Source organism: Mytilus californianus, unplaced genomic scaffold (genome assembly GCF_021869535.1).
Source record: "Mytilus californianus isolate M0D057914Y unplaced genomic scaffold, xbMytCali1.0.p SCAF_1, whole genome shotgun sequence".
Taxonomy (NCBI): Eukaryota; Metazoa; Mollusca; class Bivalvia; order Mytilida; family Mytilidae; genus Mytilus; species Mytilus californianus.
Window position 1 is genome coordinate 130,848,433 of NW_026262581.1, and position 27,180 is coordinate 130,875,612.

The 27,180-nt window shown below is 31.9% G+C and overlaps 2 protein-coding genes across 4 annotated transcripts in view; one reads left to right on the plus strand and one right to left on the minus strand.

Annotated features, from left to right (window-relative positions):
* LOC127734290 (cerebral cavernous malformations protein 2 homolog) overlaps positions 1-17,953 on the plus strand; it is a 38,312-nt gene extending 20,359 nt beyond the window's left edge. For 2 of the 3 annotated variants that reach the window (XM_052244119.1, XM_052244126.1), the window contains 2 exons: positions 724-853; positions 16,069-17,953. In XM_052244119.1, coding sequence (XP_052100079.1) covers positions 724-853; positions 16,069-16,213 — 275 coding nt within the window. In that variant the 3' untranslated portion in view covers positions 16,214-17,953. Of the gene's footprint in view, positions 1-723; positions 854-11,041; positions 11,062-16,068 lie in introns of all 3 variants that reach the window. The other variant, XM_052244132.1, reaches the window with a different exon arrangement.
* Positions 17,954-18,466: 513 nt separating this feature from the next.
* LOC127734319 (integrin beta-1-binding protein 1-like) lies at positions 18,467-26,043 on the minus strand. The gene is made up of 4 exons (XM_052244156.1): positions 25,921-26,043; positions 20,802-20,975; positions 20,071-20,166; positions 18,467-18,690 (listed from the first exon to the last, which is right to left on the minus strand). The coding sequence occupies exons 1-4, from the start codon at positions 25,957-25,959 to the stop codon at positions 18,475-18,477; spliced, it is 525 nt and encodes a 174-aa protein (XP_052100116.1). The 5' UTR covers positions 25,960-26,043; the 3' UTR covers positions 18,467-18,474.
* Between the last annotated feature and the right edge of the window lie 1,137 nt (positions 26,044-27,180).

Sequence of the window (27,180 nt, forward strand, 5' to 3'; positions counted from 1 at the left end):
TATACCCCCACCCCCTCATCATGGTTCATTGACTTTGAAACTTTTACATAATTTACAAGTTAATGTTTGTGTTTGGGTATGTTTAAAGGGAACGACTTATGATAAGTCAATGGTATTTGGTATGCAGTTGTATTAGCATTGGCACATCTCATTCCATGGAGATTGTTTAGCCATGTACCTTCAGTCATGGTTCATTGACTTTGAATATTTGCATAACTTACATGTTAAAGTATTGCTATTTTAATTTCAACATTTGCATTATCAAAATTATAAAAAGGCGAGACATATCTCTGTGTTAACAGTTTATTGAATTATTGTGTAATGGTTTTCATACGTTGTAATGTTTGTGCTATGTTTTCAGTTAATTTGACTTTTCTTTTGAGCAAACTTTGCTATTCCCTTGAATCGACCAATATAAATGTGCACCTATGCAAATAATAAGAGTTTATAGAGCTTTTAATGTTGATCTCATATGAAGGCTGTAATGACCAAGAATATTAGTCCTTCAGCAAGATAATTATTTAGTGCACAAGAATAGACAGGGAAAAAACTACAGAACATTTGATGGTGAATTTAAACAAAACTAGATCTTCAAAATAACTATTAATTGTACAAACAACACATATTTTGATAACCAAATAATATGTAAATGTTCAGGAAGGGTACTGCAGGCATGTTTCTTTTTTTACAAAGATTAATCAGTTCATTAAATTTTATTTTTAGAGTTATGTCCCTTTATTCCCAGTAAGCACTACCAATACTTTGAGAGATTTTTGAAGGACAAAAGTTTAAGTGTATCAGAGAATGGCCACAGCACCATGTCAAGTAGTCACAGTTATAACAGAATATACACGTAAGTATCACACAAAAACGCACCTATCTTCCATTGAATGTATTTAATTACTGTGGATTCATTTTTATTCATGATATACCAATTTTTGTGGGTTTTGTGGGTCCCAGCAAACCACGAATTTAAAAATTCAACGAAGAATAATCCCGAGTATTGTGTATCGAGTGGGATGTTTTTTTCTGGTTATGTTGTGCAATTCTAGTATAGTGATGACTTGCGATAAACTTGGTAACATAAAACGTGTTTTTGAAATAGAATAAAAAAAGTAATTTGATTAAAATAAATAATAAAATCCTTAGAATATCAGTGAGAATTTGATTGTTTAAATGGATTAAAATTGTTCATGGAAATAACTGCACGTTGTTAATTACCTAATTACCGTGTCATAATTTGGTTGATTGGTTATTAAAAATCAATAGGATTAAGTAGGGGACATTACCGTAGGTAATAATGTTTATGACAGGAACATTAAATTTCACACCTTTTGACTTAACCAAAAATTATTGACAAGATTTCAATAAGATAGATTAAGCTTTTTCAAACAAGATGTCGGTAAACTGCCGTTTAAGCATTTTTGTTTACTTAATTCTGGACAAAACGACAATTTTTATACAACTGCAAAAATTTGTGTTCGTATATTGCTATCATGTCGTCGTCGTCCGAAGACATTTGGTTTCCTGACAATAACTTTAGTATAAGTGTATGGATCTCTATGAAATTTAACCACATAGTTCAATAGCACAAAAGGAAGGTTGGGATTGGTTTTGGGGGTTATGGTCCCAATTGTTTGGGAAAAAGGGGCCAAAAAGGCATTTTTCTTGTTTCCGGACAATAACTTGTGTATAAGTGTATAGATCTCTGTGAAATTATACCACAAGGTTCCATACCACAAAGGGAAGGTTGGGATTGACTTTGGGGGTTATGGCCCGATCTGTTTAGGAATTAGGGGGGGAACAAGGTTTTTCTGGTTTCTAGACAAATACTTCAGTATTAGTCAATGGATCTCTATGTAATTGTACCACAAGGTTCCATACCACACACAGAAGATTGGGGTCGATTTTGTGGGGTGTGGCTTTAATCGTTAAGAAACTAGAGGCCAAAAACAAGACTTATCTAATACTGGCTAAGCTGGTTCTAACATAAATTATTTATGATCTATATAAGAAACAACAAATACTGATATGGCAGGAGACACACACCAAACAGGGTGTGTAAATTATTATATTTAGTTTGTAAACAGATTTACTAAGTATTGCGCAACAGCAAAGCATTGCACAACAGCAAGAAATCTTCAATTGAAAATAAATACACAAATCTTTTAACCAATTTCATTGAGGATTGATTTAAAGTCTTGAATTGTTTGAGGTTTTTACCATGTATTACTATATTGGATATTTGGACATTTTTAAATAGGCTACATTCAGGTCCAAAGGGTCCAAAACTAGACATTGTTTGATTTAATCAAAAACTGAATTCTTGTGGTTCTATGATATGCTGAATCTAACTGTGCATTCAGACGAAGTCGAAGGGGACTTTAGGTTTGCACTCTGTCTGTCTCTCTGTCTGTCTGTCTGTCCATCCGTCAGTCTGGCAAATAAGTTTTCCACACTTTTTTTCTTCATGCTTGAAGATATTGATTTGATATTTGGTACAATGTTTTATCATGACAAGTTACAGATCAAGTTCGAATTTTGTTCTGGTCTGATAATTTTGTGCAGAGTTATGGTCCTTGGACTTAGAAAATTCACTCAAATATTCAGTTTTCCGCACTTTTTTTCGTCATGCTTGAAGATATTGATTTAATAATTGGTACATTGTTTTATCATGACAAGTTACAGATCAAGTTCGAATTTTGTTCAGGTCTGATGATTTTTGCAGAGTTATGGTCCTTGGACTTAGAAAATTCACTCAAATAATCAGATTTGCACAATTTTTACGCCTGTTTACGGGACGTATTATGGTATACCGTTGTCCGTCCGTCCGTCTGTCGTCAACATGTCAGACAATAACTCAAAAACGCTTTAACCAATCTGCATGAAACTTAGGTGAATTGTTTATATCTATTGACATGAGCTCCCTTTCGATTTTTACTAATTTTAGATTTTATGTTTCCGAGTTATGGGGTTTTATTCTTTAAAAAAAGGGGGATTTTCCAGTTTTCGGACAACAATTCAAAAATGCTTTCAGCAGTTTTCATGAAAGTTTGGTGAATTGTTTATATCGATTGACATAAGCTCCCTTTCGATTTTTATAAATATTAGATTTAATGTTTCCAAGTTATGGGATTTTATTCATAAAAAGGGGGTGATTTTCCAGTTTTCGGACAATATCTTTAAAGTGCTTTGAGCAGTTTTCATGAAACTTTGTTGACTGGTTTATATCTATTAAGCTAACCTCCCTTTAGTTTTTCATAAATTTCTGAAATGACATTGAGAAGTTATTGAACTTTATTCTTTAAAAAAGCGACGGGTGTATCATGCGCTTATGGCGCAGCTGTTTATTTTCATCATACTTGAAGATATTAATTTGATGATTGGTATATAGTTTTATCATGACACGTTACAGACCAAATTTTGTTCTGGTCTGATAATTTTGTGCAGCGTTATGGTCCTTGGACTTAGTAAATTCACTTAATTAATCAGTTTTCCACACTTTTTGTCATCATGCTTGAAGATATTGACTTGATATTTGTTATATAGTTTACATCATGACAAGTTATAGATCAAGTTAGCATATTGTTCCAGTACAATTAATTTTTAAACGGTAGGGGACTTTGTGTTGCCATGCAATACTCTCAGAATGCTTGTTTTATATGCTGAATCTAGCCATGGAATTAGATTTTGGATACTGGACCATTAAGTAGATTAAATGTCCCATTTCAAATTTTTATATGACCGCAAAAAAATTTTGGGGTCTTATATTGCTATCAAGTCGTCGTTGTCGTCATCGAGGTCTGAAGACATTTGGTTTCCAGACAATAACTTAAGTTTAAGTGTATGGATCTCTATGAAATTTTACCAAAAGGTTCAATACCACTAAAGAAAGGTTGGGATTGTTTTTAGGGGTGATGGTCCCAACTGTTTAGAAATTAGGGCCCAAAACAAGCATTTTTCTAGTTTCAAGACAATAACTTGTGTAGAAGTATATTGATTGCTCTGAAATTGTACCACAAGGTTCAATACCACAAGTCGAAGGTTGGGATTCATTTTGGGGCTAATTGTCCAAACCGTTCAGGAATTAGGGGCCAAAAAGGGTCTAAAACAAGCATTTTTCTAGTTTCAGGACAATAACTTGTGTAGAAGTATATTGATTGCTCTGAAATTGTACCGCAAGGTTCAATACCACAAGTCGAAGGTTGGGATTCATTTTGGGGCTAATTGTCCAAACCGTTCAGGAATTAGGGGCCAAAAAGGGTCTAAAACAAGCATTTTTTTAGTTTTCAGACATTAACTTGTGTTTAAGTGTATTGATGTCTTTTTTTTTTGAAAAATGGGGGAGGGGAGGGGGGGAGGACAATTTTTTATCCTCAAGATTTAAGAAATTGTCAATTTTCCAAAGAAAAATTGGGGGTCACAATTGCTAATTCTTTGTATATAGTCTGAAAACAGATTTACTAAGTATTGCGCAACAGCAGTGTTTTGCACAAAAGCAAGAAATCTTCAATTGAATATAAATTCAAATCATATAACGAATTTTAAGTTCTTTGACTACATTTATTCTGTGTCAGAAACCTATAATGTGTCAAATATTTAATTACAATCCAAATTCAGACCTGTATCAAGCTTGAATATTGTGTCCATTTTTGCACCAACTGTTCAGGGTTGGGCCTCTGCGGTCATATACAGCTGCGCTTGGCGAGGCAGTTTATTAAGTTATTTGACCACATTTATTCTGTGTCGGAAATCTATAAAGTGTCAAATATTTAATCACTATCCAAATTCAGAGCTGTATCAAGCTTGAATACTGTGTCCATACTTGCCCCAACTGTTCAGAGTTCGACCTCTGCGGTCGTATCCAGCTGCTCCATGCGGAGCGCATTTTTCGTAATAATATTTAAAAGGGAACATGTAGGACACCAACTGCATATCAAACAATATTCCGACAAATTGTCTTTAAGGCAAGTATTTATTTATTCTGGACAAAAACAAAATTTTTTCCAAATAAAACTTACCCAACAAAATGCTAAACAAATTATAAGTGTGTTTCTTACCGGTAATTTTGACCATTTTGTAATGACTACTTATTATGTCATGATTAGGGAATATAGCTTTCAATTAGTTGTACATCAAAGGGCTTTGAATACCTTATAAAAACTTGACAAGAAATTATAAATTTGTCCACGCTTGTAATCATAGTTTTAAATCAACACCTTAACCTACAATGATCGAGTGACAATTATGACAATTCAAACAACTTTCAAAGAATTTCTATCTTTTGTTATGCCCCGCTGTAGTTTTACCATAGTCCGTCAGTGTGTACGTCCCGAAATTGGTTTCCGTTCTCTAACTTTAGTTTGTCTCAACCAAATGTTATGAAACTTATACACAATGCTTATTACCAAAAACTCAGATCAAGTACGAATTTGGCTTCACTTTTACTGTTCTTGAGTTATGTCCCGTTATAAAGTTATATGCAAGCAAGGTCATCACCTGTGTCTCATGGACACATTCCACATTTATTTTCTTATTAGTCCCCTACCGACGAAGTCGAAGGGGACTTTAGGTTTGCACTCTGTCCGTCTGTCTGTCCGTCCGTCTGTCCATCCGTCAGTCCAGCAAATCAGTTTTCCATACTTTTTTTCTTTGTTCTTGAAGATATTGATTTGATATGTGGTATATAGTTTTGCCTTGACAAGTTATAGATCAAGTTCAAATTTTGTTCCGGTCTGATGATTTAGTATCTAATGTTAATTTCTGTACAAAGGGAGATAACACATTTTTTAAAAGACATTCTTTGGTAAATTATTTGAAGAATTTTTTGGCAGGTTTGCTTGTTATTTTGTATAAACTAATTTTCTGAATGCTATATATATATATAAAAAAAAATTATGAAGTGAAATCCTTTAATTAGATAATAATCTATTTTTATTAATGTATATATTACATTACATTGTGTAGATAAAGATTGTTGACATTTTATAGATAAGTTACAAATCTATATTAGTTTGTGACAAATAAAAGAAAAAATATTTGGAACTATTAATTATATTTGATTATAATTTGAAAATAGATATACACTGTATTACATCATATCTAATTTTAGAGGACTATTAATCATATCTAATGTTAAAGTATTTTCCACACTTTTTTTCATCATGCATGAAGATATTGATTGATAATTGGTATATAGTTTTATCATGACAAGTTATACAGATCAAGTTTGAAATTTTGTTTCGGTCTGATAATTTTGTGCAGAGTTATGGTCCTTGGACTTGAAAAATTCACTCATGTAATCCGTTTTCCACACTGTTTTTAGTCATGCTTGAAGATATTGACTTGATATTTTCTTTTTGTTTACACCATGACAAGTTATAGAATAAGTTAGCATTTTGTTCCAGTATAATGAATTTTTTCCCAGTAGGGGACTATGTATTGCCATGCAATACTCTCAGAATGCTTGTTATTCAAACACAGATCCACTAATTTATGTATTAGAAACATTTTTTTGAAAAAGTGATCCACAGATTTACGTATAACATGAATTGTCTTTTTTCTCTATCCACGAAAATTTGTTACCAACGAAAATAAATGAATCCACAGTAATCAATATTGCAAAATTCAATTTTTTTTGGCATGTGAACTTTCAAATGATATTAGTCAGTGATATAATCAGTTATGGAGTGTGGAGATATTTTGCCATCTTTGCTTACAAAAAATTGACAAATCCTTTTTCCATTGAAACATGTGTTTTTTATACTTAAATAAAATTGTTGTAAAGATGGTCATAAGAAGGTCATATAAGAACACTTTTGATCAGGAATACATCAGTATTTATTTATATTTTGATTTTTGCTAATAAATTAAATCCAGTCTCACTTTTTGTTTCAAATGTATAAAATATACAAATACAGCATATACATGTCGTTTTTTGTTCTCAAATGGTATTTTATTTTTGCATGTATTTGTCCTAAATATGCATGAACAATTTTTTGTTTGCACATAAAAATTAGAATACATTTGCACATATTTATGCCTGTATAAAAAAAACTTACTACAATTTCACAAATGAATTTATTATAATGTATTAAGAAATCTAAGAAAATTATAATAGTTTAACCAACAATTTTTTATTTTTGCTAAAAGGTATTTGGTCTGTTGATGCTGGGTCCTCCCCCAGAAACTAGCCTGTTTAAAGAATTTTTCAATTTACCTTGGACTTTGTTTGTTATTTCCCATTATTAGTAGATAGTTGCTGTTTTGAACATCTTAGCAGTGAACTTGCCAACATCACAGCCAAGGTTTACAGACATCTCTCTAGGGGAAAAGGAAATACATTTATTTTTGAGACAAAAATTGAAACACTAAAAAATCATCAAAAACAAATGGAAAAAAAATTTAAAAATTGCAGATTACACCAAATTTTTTTTCCTCAAGCAAACAATGGAATATTATACCAATTAATTTGGAATGCTGTATTTCATTTTTTATCCCCCATCATCCAGGGACAAGGGCTTACTTATAATGGTCCTCTGGTCTATCATTTGAAAATCCAACAATTGTGCAGATACCTGTTTAATACAGAAGATATTGAACTGTTTATAAATGTAAAATGGCAAGTTTCCATTAATTTGTTTTAGAGGAAATACATTTCATGTTTATGGCCATTGGATATGAAAAATTATCACACAAAAAAGATCAAGCCAAAATTTTAGAAAATAGCAATTATGTTCATTAGTGTATATTTGTAAGTTACAGATTAAGTTTAATAGTAAACAATTTATTTTTCTTTATCATATTGCACATCATGTCTCAACTAGCTTTTATGATGAATCATTAAGTAAAATATATTTTTAAAATATAAAAATCTTCTTATATTTACAATTCACTGTTACAGGATCTTCTTTTAAACCATCTATAGTATAAAAAAAAGAAAGAAATAAAGACAATTCTCTGTTTTACTAATAAATAGGCTTCTTGTAGTCAAAATTTAGGTACAGTCAGTGAAAGAATTGAAAATAAATTTGTCAAACCTTTATGGAATTTGACAAAATTTGAAAGGATGCTTCTTCATAATCAAGAGATAACACCTTGAATAAAATTTCAGTGATATTTTTTTAATTATTTTTTCTGTATTTTTTTGAAAAATGGACTTAGTTTTTATACGACCGCAAAAAAATTTTTGTGGTCGTATATTGGTATGACGTTGGCGTCGTCGTCGTCGTCGTCGTCGTCGTCGTCGGCGTCGTCCTGCGTCGTCCGAAGACACATTGGTTTTCGCACTCTAACTTTAGTTAAAGTGAATGGATCTCTATGAAATTTTACCACAAGGTTCAATACCACAAAAGGAAGGTTGGGATTGATTTTGGGGGTTATGGTACCAACAGTAAAGGAATTAGGGGCCAAAAAGGGGCCAAAAATAAGCATTTTTGTAACTTCCAGACATTACTTGTGTGTTAGTGTATGGATCTCTCTGACATTGTACCACAAGGTTCCATATCACAAAAGGAATGCTGGGATTGATTTTGGGGGTAATGGCCTCAAAATTTTAGGAATTAGGGGCCAAAAAAGGGGCAAAACACAAGCATTTTTCTAGTTTCATGACAATAACTTGTGTGTAAGTGTATGGATCTTTCTGAAATTGTACTACAAGGTTCCATATCATAAAGGGAAAGCTGGAATTGAGTTTTGGGGTAATAGCCGAAATATTTAGGAATTGGGGGCCAAAAAGGGGCCAAAAATAAGCATTTTTCTAGTTTCCAGACAATAACTTGTGTTCAAGTGTATGGATCTCTCTGAAATTGTACTGCAAGGTACCATACCACAAAGGGAAGGCTGGGATTGATGATGGGGGTAATTGCCTCAATATTTTAGGAATAAGGGGCCAAAAAGGGGCAAAAAAACAAGCATTTTTACAGTTTCAGGACAATAACTTGTGTGTAAGTGTATGGATCTCTCTGAAATTGTACTGCAAGGTACCATACCACAAAGGGAAGGCTGGGATTGATGATGGGGGTAATTGCCTCAATATTTTAGGAATTTGGGGCCAAAAAGGGGCCAAAAAACACATTTTTCTAGTTTCCAGACAATAACTTGTGTTCAAGTGTATGGATCTCTCTGAAATTGTACTGCAAGGTACCATACCACAAAGGGAGGCTGGGATTGAGTTTGGGGGTGATGAATCATAAGGGGGTTCAAAAAATTGGGGGGGGGGGATTTTTTTTTTTTCATTTTTTTTCTTTTTTTCATTTTTTAAAATTTTTCTTTTAAAATTTTCCATTTTAAGTTGGTTATTTCTGATTTATATTTAAAAGCAAATAATAATGATATGGTAGGAGATACACACCAAACAGGATGTGTAAATTATTATATAATAAGTATTGTGCAATAGCAAGAAATTTTCAATTGCACAGTATTGCACAATAGCAAGAAATCTTCAATTGCACAGTATTGCACAATAGCAAGAAATCTTCAATTGCACAGTATTGCGCAAAAGCAAGAAATATCCAATAGCACAATATTGCGCAATAGCAAGAAATTGTCAATTGTACAGTATTGCGCAATAGCAAGAAATATTTAATTGCACAGTATTGTGCAAAAGAAGATACTTTGTATAAATTGCTTATTTCTTGACCAATTTCAATGGGGTTTTATTCTTGAATTCTTGGGGTTCTTTAATATGCTGAATCTAACCGTGTATTTAGTTTTTGGATTTTGGGCCCCGTTTTTAAATTGGTCCACATTGAGGTCCAAAGGGTCCAAAATTAAACTTTGTTTGATTTCATCAAAAATTGAATTATTGGGGTTCTTTGATATGCCGAATCTAACCGTGTATTTAGATTCTTAAATTTTGGTTCCGTTTTCAAATTGGTCTACATTAAGGTCCAAAGGGTCCAAAATTAAACTTAGTTTGATTTCAACAAAAATTGAATATATGGGGTTCTTTGATATGCTGAATCTAACCATGTATTTAGATTTTTGATTATGGGCCCAGTTTTCAAGTTGGTCCAAATCGGGGTCCAAAATTAAATTTGTTTGATTTCAACAAAAATTGAATATATGGGGTTCTTTGATATGCTGAATCTAACCATGTACTTAGATTTTTGATTTTTGGGTCCTGTTATCAACTTTGTCCACATTGAGGTCAAAAGGGTCCAAAATTAAACTTTGTTTGATTTCATCAAAAATTGAATTATTGGGGTTCTTTGATATGCCGAATCTAACCGTGTATTTAGATTCTTAATTTTTGGTTCGGTTTTCAAATTGGTCTACATTAAGGTCCAAAGGGTCCAAAATTAAACTTAGTTTGATTTTAACAAAAATTGAATTCTTAGGGTTCTTTGATATGCTGAATCTAAACATGTATTTAGATTTTTGATTATGGGCCCAGTTTTCAAGTTGGTCCAAATCGGGGTCCAAAATTAAACTTTGTTTGATTTCAACAAAAATTGAATATATGGGGTTCTTTGATATGCTGAATCTAACCATGTATTTAGATTTTTGATTTTTGGGCCCCGTTATCAACTTTGTCCACATTGAGGTCAAAAGGGTCCAAAATTAAACTTTGTTTGATTTCATCAAAAATTGAATTCTTGGGGTTCTTTGATATGCTGAATCTAACCATGTATTTAGATTTTGGATATTGGACCATAATAGGTGAATGTCCAATTTAAAATTTTTAAGTTCTTAGACCACATTCATTCTTTGTCAGAAACCTATGCTGTGTCAAATATTTAATCACAATCCAAATGCAAAGCTGTATCAAGCTTGAATGTTGTGTCCATACTTGCCCCAACTGTTCAGGGTTCGACCTCTGCGGTCGTATCAAGCTGCGCCCTGCGGAGCATTTTATTGACAGTTAACATTATATGGTTCTGTACACCCTTTAACAAATTTTAACTGTAAGAAAGCATTTTTTTTTCAATTTGAATGCTTATATCAGCATTTTTGTTACTCATCACTGAAATAAGGCAGTGTATTAAGTGCTTTTTGTTTGATGGCATTAAATATGATGTCATTTTCTTATAACATATAGGAAACATAACTACAGCGAAGGTAAGACAAGCAAAGAATCTAGATTGTTAGACAACTAATATTTCAGGGTCACTCCACAACCTTGTGGCTATATATAAACTCTATTACAGTTTTATTGTATATAATGTTTTTGTTTGGGAATTGTTCACCTTTTATCTTAAAATAACAACTTATTTTCATTAATTTCATGTATTAATTCACCTTTTCTGCTGTCTATTGATATGAATCAGGCCAAAAATTAGTAAAAGTACAGTTTTTAGAAAGTTTAAGCATATTTGTATACAAAGTTTTATCATGTAGAAGATTTTGCTTTGTAATTTATTTTCTTCTGTTAACATTAAAGATAATCAGTGTAGGATTAGATATTATCATCAAAGCATTTAACATTTATCCCTAGTTGAAGGAGTGGGATTAGATGACTTTTACCATCATTAGACAGTGTCCATGGTCTGTCCAGGAATATACTATAGAACTTTTTCTCATGAACCATTGATGAAAATAAGACCAAAAGCATACCTACCATAGTTTTGATGTTGCTTTTGTAGTTAAATACTGCGGCTACATTCATGTAGATTGTTTTAGGACCAAAAGATCTGGATAAATACTAGTACTAACATAGTGTTCTTGCTTAGGTTCCCATGTTCTGACTTATAAAGCAGCCCTTTTCAAGACTTGGGACTTACTTTCGTATTAGGTCCTACAGAAAATATGTAGACAAATCTTGAAAACAACTGAACTTTTGAAACCAAATATGACAAGTAAAAGAAGTAAACTGTGTGGTACTGATGAAATGATTACCCATTGGTGCCAAAGAGCTATCAGTATGGCTACTAGTGAGTGCTATATATATGACTTTAAGTAAAAATATGCCAAACAGTATTTATGCCAAGCTTGGTTCACATTGGCTGAAAGGTTTCAGAAGAGAAGATGACCTTGTGTTGAAATATATTCTCATTTGTACAATTTTAAACAGATCAAAAAAATTGTGAAACCTAATTAGCTAATCTCAGCAATGAAGTATTTTTTAAATTGAATCCATCATTGAATATATTTTGTATTTTTTAAAACATATTTTTTAAGCTATATTAGCTGTTTTAGTCATCTTTAAATATGCTGTATTGAATCTGTAGTTTTAAATCAATAGTGGAAATTGCTAAGAGTTAACTATATCTGTGTGTCAATGAATACTAAGCTGTTGGATTTTTTATCAGTACATGACTTATACTTTTGACAAGATGTGTTGATTAAAAAGTTAATAATTTTTTTAATGGCAATATATTTTAGCTTTTTTTCAAATGTTATCCTAGCAGATCCCTTCATCTCAATGGACAAAAAGAAATATAAACCAGCAGTGGAGATTGAAGGGAACACAGCTGCTTTGATTTTCTCCACTTCACTATGTTCACAATGATAAATCTCCCTTATTACCATTCCTCACCATGATTGCAGTTACTGGCATATATTTCATTAATTTTTACACTTGATGCTTTTACATATATGGGTATTTTCATAAATCTCCAAAGATATTGTTGCCATTTTATTTGGGATTTAACTAGTCTTCATACTTTCCAGTTTTTTACCTTTTCAATTTTATTGTCCAACTTGCGACTGCTGTTGCAGAAAGCGGGACATAGGAATAGTGATCCGGTGGCAGCGGCGTTAATTAACTACTTAAAAGCTTAATATTCCAGAAGGTAGAAGACCTGGATGCTTCATACTTTGTATATAGATGCCTTATGTTATGAAGTTTCCATCTGTCATATGTCCATTGTCCTTGACCTTATTTTCATGGTTCAGTGACTGCTTGAAAAAAAAGTTCAGATTTTTTGTAATGTTAATTTCTCTCTTACTATGAGTAATAGGATAACTATATTTGGTATGTGTATACCTTGCAAGGTTCTCATGCCTGTCAGACAATTTTCACTGAACCTCAACCTCATTTCATTGATCAGTGAACAAGGTTAAGTTTTCGTGGTCAAGTCCATATCTCAAAAAACTATAAACAATAGGTTTACTATATTTGGTCTATGGAATGATTGTAAGGTGTACATGTCCAACTGGCAGGTGTCATTTGACCTTGACCTCATTTTCATGGTTCAGTGGTTAAAGTTAAGTTTTTGTGTTTTGGCTAGTTTTTCTAATACTGTATGCAAAAGGTCAACTATATTTGGTGTATGGAAATATTTTACGATGTATATGTCAGTCTGGCAAGTTTTATTTGACCTTGACCTCATTTTCATGGTTTAGTGGTTAAAGTTAAGTTTTTGTGTTTTGGTCTGTTTTCCTTATACTGTATGCAATAGGTCAACTGTATTTGGTGTATGGAAATATTTTACGATGTACATTTCAGTCTGACAGGTTTTATTTGACCTTGACCTCATTTTCATGGTTCATTGGTCAATGTTAAGTTTTTCTGGTAAGTTTGTTTCTTAGATACTTTATGCAATAGGTTAACTATATTTAAAGCATGTAATGATTGTAAGGTGTACGTGTCTGCAGGGTTGGCAAAGTATTACCCAGGCGGGAAAACCCAGGTCTGGGTTTTCTTGGCTGGGCAATACTCCCAGAAATGGGTAATGCTGGGCAATACTGGGTAATATGATTTTTCAAGCTTATTTTTACACAAAATAGTAAAGACTTGTTGTAGTTTAATAGTATTATAGCTAAATATATACATTTCATACAGATAACCATTGAGAGTCATTCCTGAAGATTGAAAATTCAATTTTTTCCATTGAGAGTCATTCCTGGAGATTGAAAATTCAATATTTTCCATTGAGAGTCATTCCTGAAGATTGAAAATTCAATTTTTTCCTTTTCTCCACTAATTCTATGTAGGCAGAATACAAGTTTTGCACATTTCAGGATACCTTGTTAATTTCCAAGCTCTGTTTCAATAATCCAATTTGAAACTTTTAATGAAGTGTTTAAGTGAATTATAAATTTTAATTGTTATACAATCATATTGCTAAATAAACACCCTATGGCGACAGGCCATGAACACTTATAGAAATCAAAAGGCTGGTTATTGTTATATAAATAAATCTGTGTTATAATCTGAATAATTACTTATTAATTAGTGATGAACATAAACATATGCTTAAACTTAGTAAACATTTTTAGTACATAATGAACAAACATTTTTAAAAGTAATTTTCCTTACATATAATTGTTAATTCTTAATATTAGTTAATATTAAGAGTCTCAAACAAGTGAACTTATAAATTAAAATACTATACATTATTTTTATAAAAATCTTTTATGTATTGCATTTTTGATTAATCCTCTTTAAAATTCAGGCCAGTATTTCATATTACCCAGTATTACCCAGTAAAACCCATGTTTTCCCAGTATTTCTCACTGGGCTTGGCAATACTTATAAAGCCTGGGTTTTTGCCAACCATGCATGTCTGTCTGGCAGGGTTCATCTGACTTTGACATCCATTTCATGGTTCATTGGTCAATATTAAGTTTTCATGGTTTGGTCTGTTCCTTGTATACTATAAGCAATAGGTCAACTATATTCTGTGTATGAAATGATTGTAAGGTGTACATGCATTTCTGGCTTGGTTTATCTGACCTGGACCTAATTTTCTTTGATCATGCTAAGTTCACGTGATACTTGTAGTAAAACTATATTTAGGACTATCGACATAAAATCAATGTTCAGTAAAGCAGGCGAGACATTTCAGCGTGTCCACTCTTGTATCATAATTCATAGTTTTTGTCTCGCCTTGACGGAGTCAAAAAGCGAGACATAGGTATGCTGTTTCTGGCGGCGACGGCAACAGCGGCGTCAACAATGTATTAGTTTGTGATTAGGTCAATTTATGGGGAACCACTAGTGGTAGGTCAATGATATTTGGTATGCAGTTGTATAAGCATTGGCATATCTCATTTCCATGGAGATTATTTGGCTCTGCCCCCTTAGTCATGGTCTATAGACTTTGAAAATTTTTTCTAAGTTAACATGTATTAGTTTGTGATTAGGTCAGTTCAAGGGGAACCATTAGTGGTAGGCCAATGTTAATTTGTGTTCAGTTGTATAAGCATTAGCACATCTCATTTCCATGGAGAATATTTGGCCCCGTCCCCTCAGTCATGGTCTATTGACTTTGAAACTTTTGCTTAGTTTACATGTATTAGTTTGTGATTAGATCAGTTTAAGATGAACTGCTAATGTTAAGTCAATGATATTTCGTATGCAAATGTATTGGCATTTGCAAATATTGTTTCAATGGAGATTATATAGCCCCATCCCTGATCATGATTCATTGACTTTGAAACTTTTACATAGTTTACAAGTTAATGTTTGTGTTTAGGTTTGTTTAAAGGGAACAACTTATAATAAGTCAGTGGTATTTGGTATGCAGTTGTATTAGCATTGGCACATCTTATTCCATGGAGATTGTTTCGCCATGTTCCTTCAGTCATGGTTCATCGACTTTGAATACTTGCATAACTTACATGTTAAAGTATTGCTATTTTAATTTCAACATTTGCATTATCAAAATTACAAAAAGGCGAGACATATCTCTGTGATAACAGTTTATAGGATTTTGATCTTTTTAATTTGTCTCTTATCAAACTATGAGCACTTTACTTTTACACATACCTGTAAATTATCATGGTAAACTATATATTAATATCAAGGAAACAAACTCTTATGTTAATGTGGAGCAAAATGAAAATACAAACACAGCTTCAGGTGAAAAAACAGCTACCTCAGATGGTTAATATCTTCAGCAAAAGGTTGAACTGGGAAACAAGATGTCCATGTTGATAACAAGGATTATTTTCATAAGTTTTATCAGTCTTAAATTTTTATTCTTAATCCTGTTTTATTTCAAATCAATTTTCTGAAAAGAATAATACAGTTGTCCATATCTATCAGCATATCATTTGATGTGAAATATGTTTAAACATGTTCAATGAGTTATTCCCCTGTATAGTTTGGAAATTATATATTATATATATATCAGCATGGTTATGATTATAAAAAAGTATATATATTTCTTTTGTTTGTAGGCGGTCTCAGAGTGATGTATCAACAATGAATGCCAGTGATCTTGACCATGTGTTGGAACGTTTATCTGTAGAATTGGAGAAAATGGACGCTAGTGTTGGCGATGTAAATAATTCCTATATTTATACTAACAACAGTGATACATGACAGTTCTTCCTGAATAATGGCATATTGATTGATATGCAATGCTTTATTTATTTCATGGATTTAGGATCATGTTAATTTGGAGAAAATTTTTATGTTATTTTTCTTAAATTTATGGTTATATTGTATGAACAAAAATGTAGTATTAATTATGAACTGTTGTCACATGATGAAGGCAAGAATTTCATTACATAATAAAAGTGTAAGTGAGTATTTAATATTAGCAATAGAATAAAAAGAAGCTTACACTAGAAATATTGTGGCTATTTTCAGATAGGAATATAAAACTGTAAATAGTGTTAAAACAATAGTGTATCTAAATTTCATAAGAAGGGGTAATGTAGATTCTACTTCATATTTTTATTATATTTTTATCATATTTAGTATAAGTAAAACAGGATAAAAATGTTAACGGAATATTTTGCTCCCCGCTGTTGCTCATTTAGAAACCAAAAATTTCTTAAGAAGGGGAATAACCCATATAAAACCATAATTAGTCAAATAAATGCATTTGGCAATAGCGCTCTGGAAAGGTGTATTTCAACACATTACATAACTTCAATTATAATATTTTGTTAGTATTTAAAATGATTTGATATTTACAATGATTTTAAACACATTTAGGCCTGCTTTGTTTATTAGCATGTAGGATTGAGATAATATGAGTTATGATCAAATAAAATTAATCAAGCACAAAAAAGTGATAGTTTTCATATCACTGTATCAAGAAATGTCAGTTTCTTCTGTCCCCTTAAAACCTATTTTTATATTTTATACAGACTAACAATATAATTTTACCAGTTATATTGCTTAAAAGTTGAATATGATGTTTTGTTTTTCACTTCATTATTTAGTGGACATTAGTTCTCCAAAATTCAAATTTCTTTACATATGCTTATCCAGATATGATCAATGGTATTTTTTATCATTATTCACACGACTTAAAGGTTGTGAGCTGTTGGTATTTATCTTACCTCATCTGTTTTAAAAAATAACCGGTCAATTTTAACCAAACTTACTCATTATCATCATTAATGTGTGAAGTTGTAGCTGAATAAAAAGATTAGACTTCTGAGTAACTAACAGGATCCCATTATCAACATTTTGTAATATTTTATAGCTAGATATCCTTATGTGTGGGTATTTTCACCAGTAGAACAACTTTTTACATTAATGTTCTGAAGTTAAAAACATCTTCAAGCTCTTTAAAATACAGATATGTTTTGGCATATATTAATAATATCTTAGGGCATTTGACTATATAATATTTATTTATATATTAGTCCATATCATCAATAATATTAGATGAAAAGCATAGACCCTATTTTAAATTACTCTCCCCCTTAAAACCTTTGTATTAATTCAAACCAAACTTGACCTTTTTGATCCCTTGGTCCCTGTCTCGATTGCCAAGTGAATGGCTCTGACTTTTGCCTTGAGACTGCATACAAAACATGAGCTTTAAAATCTGCATTGAATTTCTGTAAAAATCTGCATACATATTACATCTGATTAGAGAAAATTTCATGATTTTTTTCAGTTAGTTTTTTGTATGTATTTACACACAATGCAAATATATTTTTACTGGTTTGTTTGTTTTGAAAAGAGACTATAATGACCTTGGCAATCATACCACATCTTCTTTTTATATATAATGAGTTTAATACAAAGCTGATTGTGATATTGTAAATACATGTATCATATATTATTGTTATGCAGTACAGCAATAAATTTTATTATGTGTGTTATTCTCTTTATTTATATAAAATTGTTGACAGTTTAAGGCAGAGTACTTCATATAGTTTTATTATTGAGGAAACTACTTAGTCATGGTCAGCCACATACTGGACAAGTTACTGTAGTGTTTGAGTTGGTTTAAATGTAAGTTTTTTGCACACTCAGGTAGATATAAAACCAGCTTACTAGACCACTTAGCAATTGTCAATGTAACCTAAAGTGTCAAAATTCTTTAAATTTTTTTTTGATGTTTTCTTGGTTACACACACAGGCTTTATCAAGTCTACATCAGGATGGTTTCAAAACACAAATATATACCATTGTAATTTACAAGAAGCTAGCTTAATAAATCTTTTTTTAGGTCTTCTGCATATACACAATGTAAAATATCAGCTCCTCCATAAAATATACACCTTTTTTGCTTGTTTTTTTAGATTTCCTTTTAATACTGTGACAATTGTTTAGATACCAATGTTCAAAATATCTGATAATACCCTGAAGTATAAAAGGAAAACTATCTACATTTGTCATGATTTATTGGATATAGCATCAAAAAGTTTTCGTATGTATTGACAAATTTCATGAGCTTGTTCATCTGTTTTGCATTGATACACATAACACTGAAATCCACCATGTTGAATTTGCAACTGTCCAATTTTCACAACAATATTTGGTTTCCCTGATCCATCTTCATACTGTATAACTTGTGCTAATGTTTGAAGAGAGTGTCTCTGTTTTACTTCCTACCAAAAAAAAAAAGTGGATTTTTACTAAATTAATGTGAGGTTTTCTCCCTTGTAATAAAACTTCAAGGAATTTTGGGTTCTCAATGCTCAAAATGCTCTTCAATTTCGTACTTTATTTGGCTATTTTAACTTTTTTATTCAAGGGTCACTGATGAGTCTTTTGTAGACGAAATGCGTGTCTGGCATACAAATTTTTTATCCTGGTAACTATGATGAATTTATTATCAAATCAAAAATTAAAATAGCAGGTTCACAACTACATGTCCTGTAGAAGATTCATATGCAAGTTTGGATGAACTCTGTCAGGCTGTTTTCAAGGAGTTGTATTCTATCAAATGTAACACACAAGACAATGAATGACATACCTTACTGTCAGTATGATATTAACATTGTAATACTGTAAATTCAGAAATTATTGTGAGGTTTTTATTAACGCGAATAATGCAACTGGTTGAGTATCACAATAATAAGAACTCGCATTCTGATAACTGATACTTATATCTGTAAGCAGATTTTCCTTAAATCGCAATAACTGATCTTGCATTTTTGTCCATTCCTCAAAAATCGCAATAATAAATGCACGCAATAATTTCTGAATTTACATTACAACCCTGCACACAGTCTGCACCAAAATCTTTTCCGACTACTAGTCCCAAGACCAATATTCCCACATTTTTCTTATGTGTCTAAACAAAGTTTTTCAAAAACTTACTAGTCCGAATAAAATTTTACTAGTCTGGTGCATTGGACTAGTGGCTAACGGTGCAGACTGTGCACAAGATTGAATATTAAGGTTTTTGTATCCATCATTCAATGATTCAAAGTTTTAAATATTTACAAATCACATATTTTCTCAAAGCATAAAATTGTTCTTGATTTTCAATGTATGCACTTTTGAGCCTTGTTTAGTAAGACTGAATCATTGAGATTCAGGATATATGTACCAAAGCTCAGGGTCACATTTGAAATCTGAGATTAGAGATTCCATATCATAAGTTTGAAATTTGAAATTAAAAGTTCAAATATTGTGTCTTGTATCTCAAAAAATTGAATTTCAAATCATTCTTTAGGCTTTCATAGTTAAGAAATTTAGGAATATAGTATCTTAAGGACATGGATAATTTCCAATTACTGTCAGGGATGTTATTTGTCATACTAATAGCATGCCTTTAAAAAGAACCTTGTGTCTAGTGTCTTTACACTTTCTTAACAATTGAATTGTTCCCTACCTGCATACAAATGTTTTTATTTTTTAATATGCAAATAGCAGTTATTAAAGTGTCAATTAGTGAATTATGTGATGTTGATAGTTTAAAATATAGCAATCATATGTAACTAACACTTTTCAAACTCAATGGTATGTGTGTAAACAATCACCTGTTTCCCTTGATCAACTATTTTCAATCCATGTCTAGAGATACACATTGTCACTCTGTTTTCTTCTATAACTGATACTGGCAACCTGCCTTCTATCTGAAAATAAAATCATATTTTTACATTACTCATAACTAAAAATTCTGTCTCTCAAGGGTTAAAGCCAATAAACTGTCAGTTTAACATTTTTGGTCTCTAAACTTTTACCACTTGTTGACTGTTTTGAAATAATAAATATTGTCATTGGAAAAATGGTTACATTGTATCACTGCACTGTTTTAGCAAATGATATCAGTTCATCATTTTGTTTCTGATAATTTTCAGATATAAAACATTTTTCTGGTCAACACATATTAAAGTACAATAATATAAAAGATAAAGGTCCATGTTACCAATTTTTTTAGTAGTCCATATATTAAACTATCTTTTCTATCATAGAAAGAAAAATTGCAAAAGAAAAGTGAGGGCTGCTTTAGCTATTCAAAAAACACCAAAAATCCATTGCAGTAATTACCTACATAAGCATCTTCAACATGACCTACGCGTTAAGCTTCAGCTTCATATTTTTTTAAATTATAATATATTGTCTCACATGTGCCACCTCTTTATAATATAATTATAAAGCCTCTTTGTTATGTCTTAACTCTTTTACCATTTTATCTCTCATTTGTGCATCCTCAACATGATCTACTTATTGAGCCTTCAGGCCACATTTTCTGGAATTATAAACTTACCTGAGCCTCCTCGACATGATCTACTAACTGAGCCTCTGTGTCACGTTTTATAGAGTTCCCCATATTTGCTTCCTCTACCATTCCAAGGAAATACACATCAAATGACATTTTCTGCAATAAGACTTTATCGGGTGTAAAACGACCATCTTTCCTACTGTCTGTGCCCGGGTTTCCCTACAACAACAAATACCAGAGTTAAACTATATTGACAGTTCTACTCTGATGTGTTATACTTGCACTGTTTCAGCATGAGGATATTACAGTGATAGTCAGCATGAGGATATTACAGTGATAGTCAGCATGAGGATATTACAGTGATAGTCTGCATGAGGATATTACAGTGATAGTAAGCATGAGGATATTACAGTTATAGTCTGCATGAGGATATTACAGCAATAGTCTGCATGAGGATATTACAGTGATAGTAAGCATGAGGATATTACAGTGATAGTCTGCATGAGGATATTACAGCAATAGTCTGCATGAGGATATTACAGTGATAGTCAGCATGAGGATATTACAGTGATAGTAAGCATGAGGATATTACATAGTACAGTGATAGTCAACATGAGGATATTACATAGTACAGTGATAGTCAACATGAGGATATTACAGTGATAAAATTTTCAATAGTTCATGTATCTGAGGATAACAGCACAACAGGGCAAAGTCCTTGAACAGTGATTAAGATAATGGTGTCATTCTAAGTTAATTTGTACAGTACACAACTATCTTCATCAATTAAATAATTAAAACATGTTGTTTGGGTAGCTGTCTTATAAAGATAAGCTCTATAGTTTATATATCCCTCTGTTTATAATAAAAAGGAGCAGAATAGCTTGTGTACCTCAATTTTATATAGTCTACATTTTCAAGCAGATATACAGTAGCCTATTGAGACTTGATTTCCATAGCCATTATTATGAAACGACAGCAAGATAATGTCAAGAGTCTACTTATTTCTTGCTCCAGTACAAGTTATAGGGATACGTCATGTAATTGGTGGGCAGTTTGATCAGAAAAAATAGCTGTGCTCTCTCAATAGAACTTAAAGAATACCTAGATTGTGTGTAAGCACCAGGTGACACAGGTATACATATATGGTGCTACTTACTAAAGTTTAATGCCTTTAATGATAGCATGCATTACAAAATCAATAAAATGCTCCGCTGGGGCGCAGCTTGATACGACCGCAGAGGTCGAACCCTGAACAGTTGGGGCAAGTATGGACACAACATTCAAGCTTGATACAGCACTGAATTTGGATTGTAATTAAATATTTAACACAGCATAGGTTTCTCACACAGAATGAAAGTGGTCTAAGAACTTAAAATTTTTTAATTTACCTATTCAAACCATATCATTATTATTTGCTTTTATATATAAATCAGAAATAACCAATTTAAAATGGAAAATTTTAAAGAAAAAAAAGGAAAAAAAAAATTCCCCCAATTTTTTCGAAACCCCCTTATGATTCATCATCCCAAACTCAATCCCAGCTTTCCCTTTGTGGTATGGTACCTTGCAGTACAATTTCAGAGAGATCCATACACTTGAACACAAGTTATTGTCTGGAAACTAGAAAAATGCTTGTTTTTTGGCCCCTTCTTGGCCCCAAATTCCTAAACGTTTAGGGCAATTACCCCCAAATTCAAACCCAGCTTTCCCTTTGTGATATGGAACCTTGCAGTACAATTTCATAAAGATCCAACCACTTACACACAAGTTATTGTCCTGAAACTAGAAAAATGCTTGTTTTTTTGCCCTTTTATGGCCCCTAATTACTAAAATTTTGAGGGAATTACCCCCAAAATCAATCCCAGCCTTCCCTTTGTGGTATGGTACCTTGCAGTACAATTTCAGAGAGATCCATACATTTGAACACAAGTTATTGTCCTGAAACTAGAAAAATGCTTGTTTTTTTGCCTTTTTATGGCCCCTAATTACTAAAATTTTAAGGGAATTACCCCCAAAATCAATCCCAGCCTTCCCTTTATGGTATGGTACCTTGCAGTACAATTTCAGAGAGATCCATACATTTGAACACAAGTTATTGTCTGGAAACTAGAAAAATGCTTATTTTTGGCCCCTTATTCCTAAACTTTTTGGGCAACTACCCCCAAACTCAATTCCAGATTTCCCTTTGTGATATGGAACCTTGTAGTACAATTTCATAAAGATCCATACACTTACACACAAGTTATTGTCATGAAACTAGAAAAATGCTTGTTTTTTGCCCCTTTTTGGCCCCTAATTCCTAAAATTTGGAAGCAATTACCCCCAAAATCAATCCAAGCATTCCCTTTGTGATATGGAACCTTGTGGTACAATGTCAGAGAGATCCATACACTGACACACAAGTTATTGTCATGAAACTAGAAAAATGCTTGTTTTTTGCCCCTTTTTGGCCCCTAATTCCTAAAATTTGGAGGCAATTACCCCCAAAATCAATCCCAGCATTCCCTTTGTGATATGGAACCTTGTGGTACAATGTCAGAGAGATCCATACACTTACACACAAGTTATGTCTGGAAGTTACAAAAATGCTTATTTTTGGCCCCTTATACCTTAACTGTGGGTACCATAACCCCCAAAATCATACCCACCTTCCTTTTGTGGTATTGAACCTTAAGGTAAAATTTCATTGAGATTCATTCACTTAAACTAAAGTTAGAGTGCGAAAACTAATTTGTCTTCGGACGTCGACGACAACGCCAACGTCATACCAATATACGACCACAAAAATTTTTTTGCGGTCGTATAAAAATGATTAATTTATAAAATAAAAGTAATAAGAAAAATAGTCATGTAGGTGTTGCCATAGATGCTCAGGACACATCTTTGACATGAAAGGGTTAGTTTCTGGCTGTTTGGCTTCATTTATAAATTGATATTTATTAAGAATAAATTATAATTAAGTATTCAGTGTTATTATTAGTTACACAATGTGCAACTGACCTAATAAGATATACAGGGTCAATAAATTCTATACTGGTGAGAGCGAGCAAGCTTTACCTAAGACTATAGTTGATTATAGGTATTTACACTTAATTTGTCAAAATTGAAAAATCCTCATTTATGGAGTGACTTAATCATCGGAAAAAACAGTAAACTTTCCCATCAAATTGCACCAATTATATGTTTCATTTTACTTCTTTGGTTGCTCTTACCTGACAAAGTACCAGGATGTCCTACAACAGAGTAGGAAACCTGTCGAAAAAATATAAACTCCTGAGTCATAAGTCGGTAATATGAAAATAGTCTAGGTGGCACGGTAGTATTTACATTCAGGAATTTAGGTTGCTCTTTTGTGTACCCTACTTAGGTCAATGTATCTGAACAGTGTGTCAGATTGGACAAAAAATACAGTATCTACTGAACATACTTTCCCAAAGTGATGGATGAAACAGGTGAATTCTAGTCACTTCGTCACCTGATTAATTCGGTACCCGAGGTAGTTATTTCGGCACCCACAATTAACATTGTGTTTTGCAAGTAAACTATTGAAGTCTCCGTTTTTCTTGATTTATTTAATATTTTCACTCAAGGTCTCAACCTATATTTGTTCCGCATAACAGAAGTTCCATTGGAAACTTTGTTATAAACAATACAATAATATCAATATTATTGACATTTTGGGATTTCCCCTTTATTCGTGACGTCATGCATAAGAATTTATCATCGGCAACGTGCTACTTCAAAAAAACTTAACCAGATATTTTTCATTGCATTTTCATTAATATCGGCATGAAAAAGAGAAGTTGTGTATGCATATTATTTGTTTGAACGTCTGTTTTTACTATTACTGTTTTATTCTTCATTGTTCCTCTTCAAGAATATCGTTAAATTCTTGAGAAAATTCTTTTAGCAATGTTTTTGACATCTCAACAATGAGACATCTATATTGAGGTCATGTGGCGCTTTTTTTCCCCTTTTTTTTAAGGCCAATAGTATTATTTTTTAAAGTCTGTAAGTGATAAGATTTTTTAAGATCAGAAAATGATTTTATATATTTTGATAAAACAAAGCCTGCCGAATATTGGCTCATGAAGAGTAAATTAATCCTATGCCATTGAATGCGAATTGAATGGAAAAATACTTTGATGCATTAATGATATTGTGACATGTTATATTATCTTAAACGTGTTTAAAGTGTTTTATTCTGGACTTTCCTATTGACCACTTCAAGTCACGTGTAAAAATTAGAATAATTGTTGTAGGGTGAATAAAAAAGTTACTTAGTCCCAATTTCTCTTTTTTTTTGAGACAGATTGACTATATTTCTGAAGCTATTCAACTATTGAGTGCATCAGACTGTTTGCAAATAAATAAAGAAAGAATATTTACATTCACAGTGGATAATATTTGCTCCAAGGTTGTGATTTTTTTCTTTCCTTTTGAGTTAAGGTAACAAACTTCCAAACATCGAGTATACAATGTTTGCTGATTTGACTTATACCCAATCAGGTGTAGAAAAATATGAAATGATTTTACAGTGAATATTATTTTTTGAGATTTTTTTTAAATTTTGTATTCACTGCCTGGTAAAAGACCTAAAAGCACTAGTGGCCTTAGGTTTATAAAGATAGCAAAAAAAGTAAACAGTCATCATACATATTCAAATTAATTTCTGAATATAATGAAAGTACTTCAGTTAACTGTGTATGTAGAATTTTGGGCAGTGTTCGAAAAGTGGTGAAAATTCTAAAAAGGCTATCATTATCCCTATGGACCAGGAAATACTACCGTTCCACCTCTATTGCATATCTGTAAACAAAATCGTTTAAACTGGCAAAATTGGCTTCCGCTTAACCAATCTAATCAAAATATAGACCTCTGATTTCGTTATACGAGCACGCGAGTTAATATAGATTTGAATTTTAATCAGATTGCCGTTAACTAGAGCCGGCAAAATTGCATATTTTCTATCACTGCCTTATTGATAAAACAATATATTTCATAAGATAGGAAACAAAGTACGATTATCACTGTGAACAGGTAAATATGGGTGGGGATTGTGGTTTTAAAACCATAAGACTATTGCGGTAGAATTTTCAACACCTTTTATAAGGATATTTTTTACCTGAACTGATGCACTATTGTAAAGTTGTTAACTTACATTGTGTTGAGATGATTTGCTAGTTTTTTTCCAAAACATTTCTGTTTTTGTTTGACAGGAAGTTGGTATCAAGTCGTTAAATTTAAAACCTTAGCTGGAATGAAATATGCGGAATAATCTAAAACAGGGCTTTTGTATCCTGGTCTTCTTCTTCAGTTTCAGAAAACCATCAACATACTGATGTTTACTTTCCGGCGCATACCTGGTAAATGTTTCCAAATTTATAATTTATTAAGTATTATTTAACGTAGATTAACACATTTTTTAGTTTTCCATAATGATATTTTTGTTATGTTATATATTTGTTATATTATCAATTTTTACAATTTTTCTTTGTTTGTAGATTTTTCATTTTTATTTAATTTTTTCTAATATTTCATTTTTAGCTCACCGTTCCGAAGCAATTAGAGCAAATCTGATGAGAGGCTTTTAAAGGAAATATGACAGATACAAAAAACATATCAATGGAATTTTATAATCCTGGTACCTTTGATAACTATTGCTTACTTTAAAAAATCTTCTCCTTTGAAACTGTTGAATCAATTTCAGCTAAACTTGGGCTGAATGAGTTTCAGAGTATCTAGTATAAGATACTCAGTTTCAGAGTATCTAGTATAAGATACTTAACCTCTCATCAGATTTGCTCTAACTGCTTAAGTGTTTGAGATATATTAGCCAAAAACTGCATTTTACCCCTATGTTCTAATTTTAGCCATGGCGGCCATGTTTTTTGATGAAACAGAAAATAAAACACAATCTTTATTCTAGATACCCTAAGGATCATTCAGCTTAAGTTTGGTTGGAATTGGTTCAGTAGTTTCATAGGAGAAGATTTTTTAAAGTTAGAAAACATGATAAACAAATTGTGTAAAATTGTCCTCAAGACAAGAATCTTTTGAAGAAAATATGACAGATACAAAGAACATCTCAATGGAATTTTATAATCCTGGTACCTTTGATAACTATTGCTTACTTTAAAAAATCTTCTCCTTTGAAACTGCTGAATCATTTTCAGCCAAACTTGGGCTGAATGAGTTTCAGAGTATCTAGTATAAATTTTGTATTTTATTTTCTTGTATGTCAAGAAACATAGCCACTATGGCTAGAATGGAACATAGGGGTTAAATATATTTCTTTGCTTTTGAAGAAAATATGACAGATACAAAGAACATCTCAATGGAATTTTTAAGCCACTCATTAATATATATTAAAAAGCAAAAATAATCATTGAAGAAAGATTTAAGCAAAAAATTACAGGTG

Excerpts from the sequence above, each read along its gene's own strand:
- LOC127734319 (XM_052244156.1), bottom strand. The coding sequence starts at position 25,959 with ATGTTTTGGAAAAAAACTAGCAAATCATCTCAACACAAT. Across the intron at positions 20,167-20,801 it reads ATCATGTCGAGGAGGCTCAG|ATAGAAGGCAGGTTGCCAGT; the intron begins GTAAGTTTATAA and ends TTTTATTTTCAG. Across the intron at positions 18,691-20,070 it reads TAGTTGATCAAGGGAAACAG|GAAGTAAAACAGAGACACTC; the intron begins GTGATTGTTTAC and ends TTTTTTTGGTAG.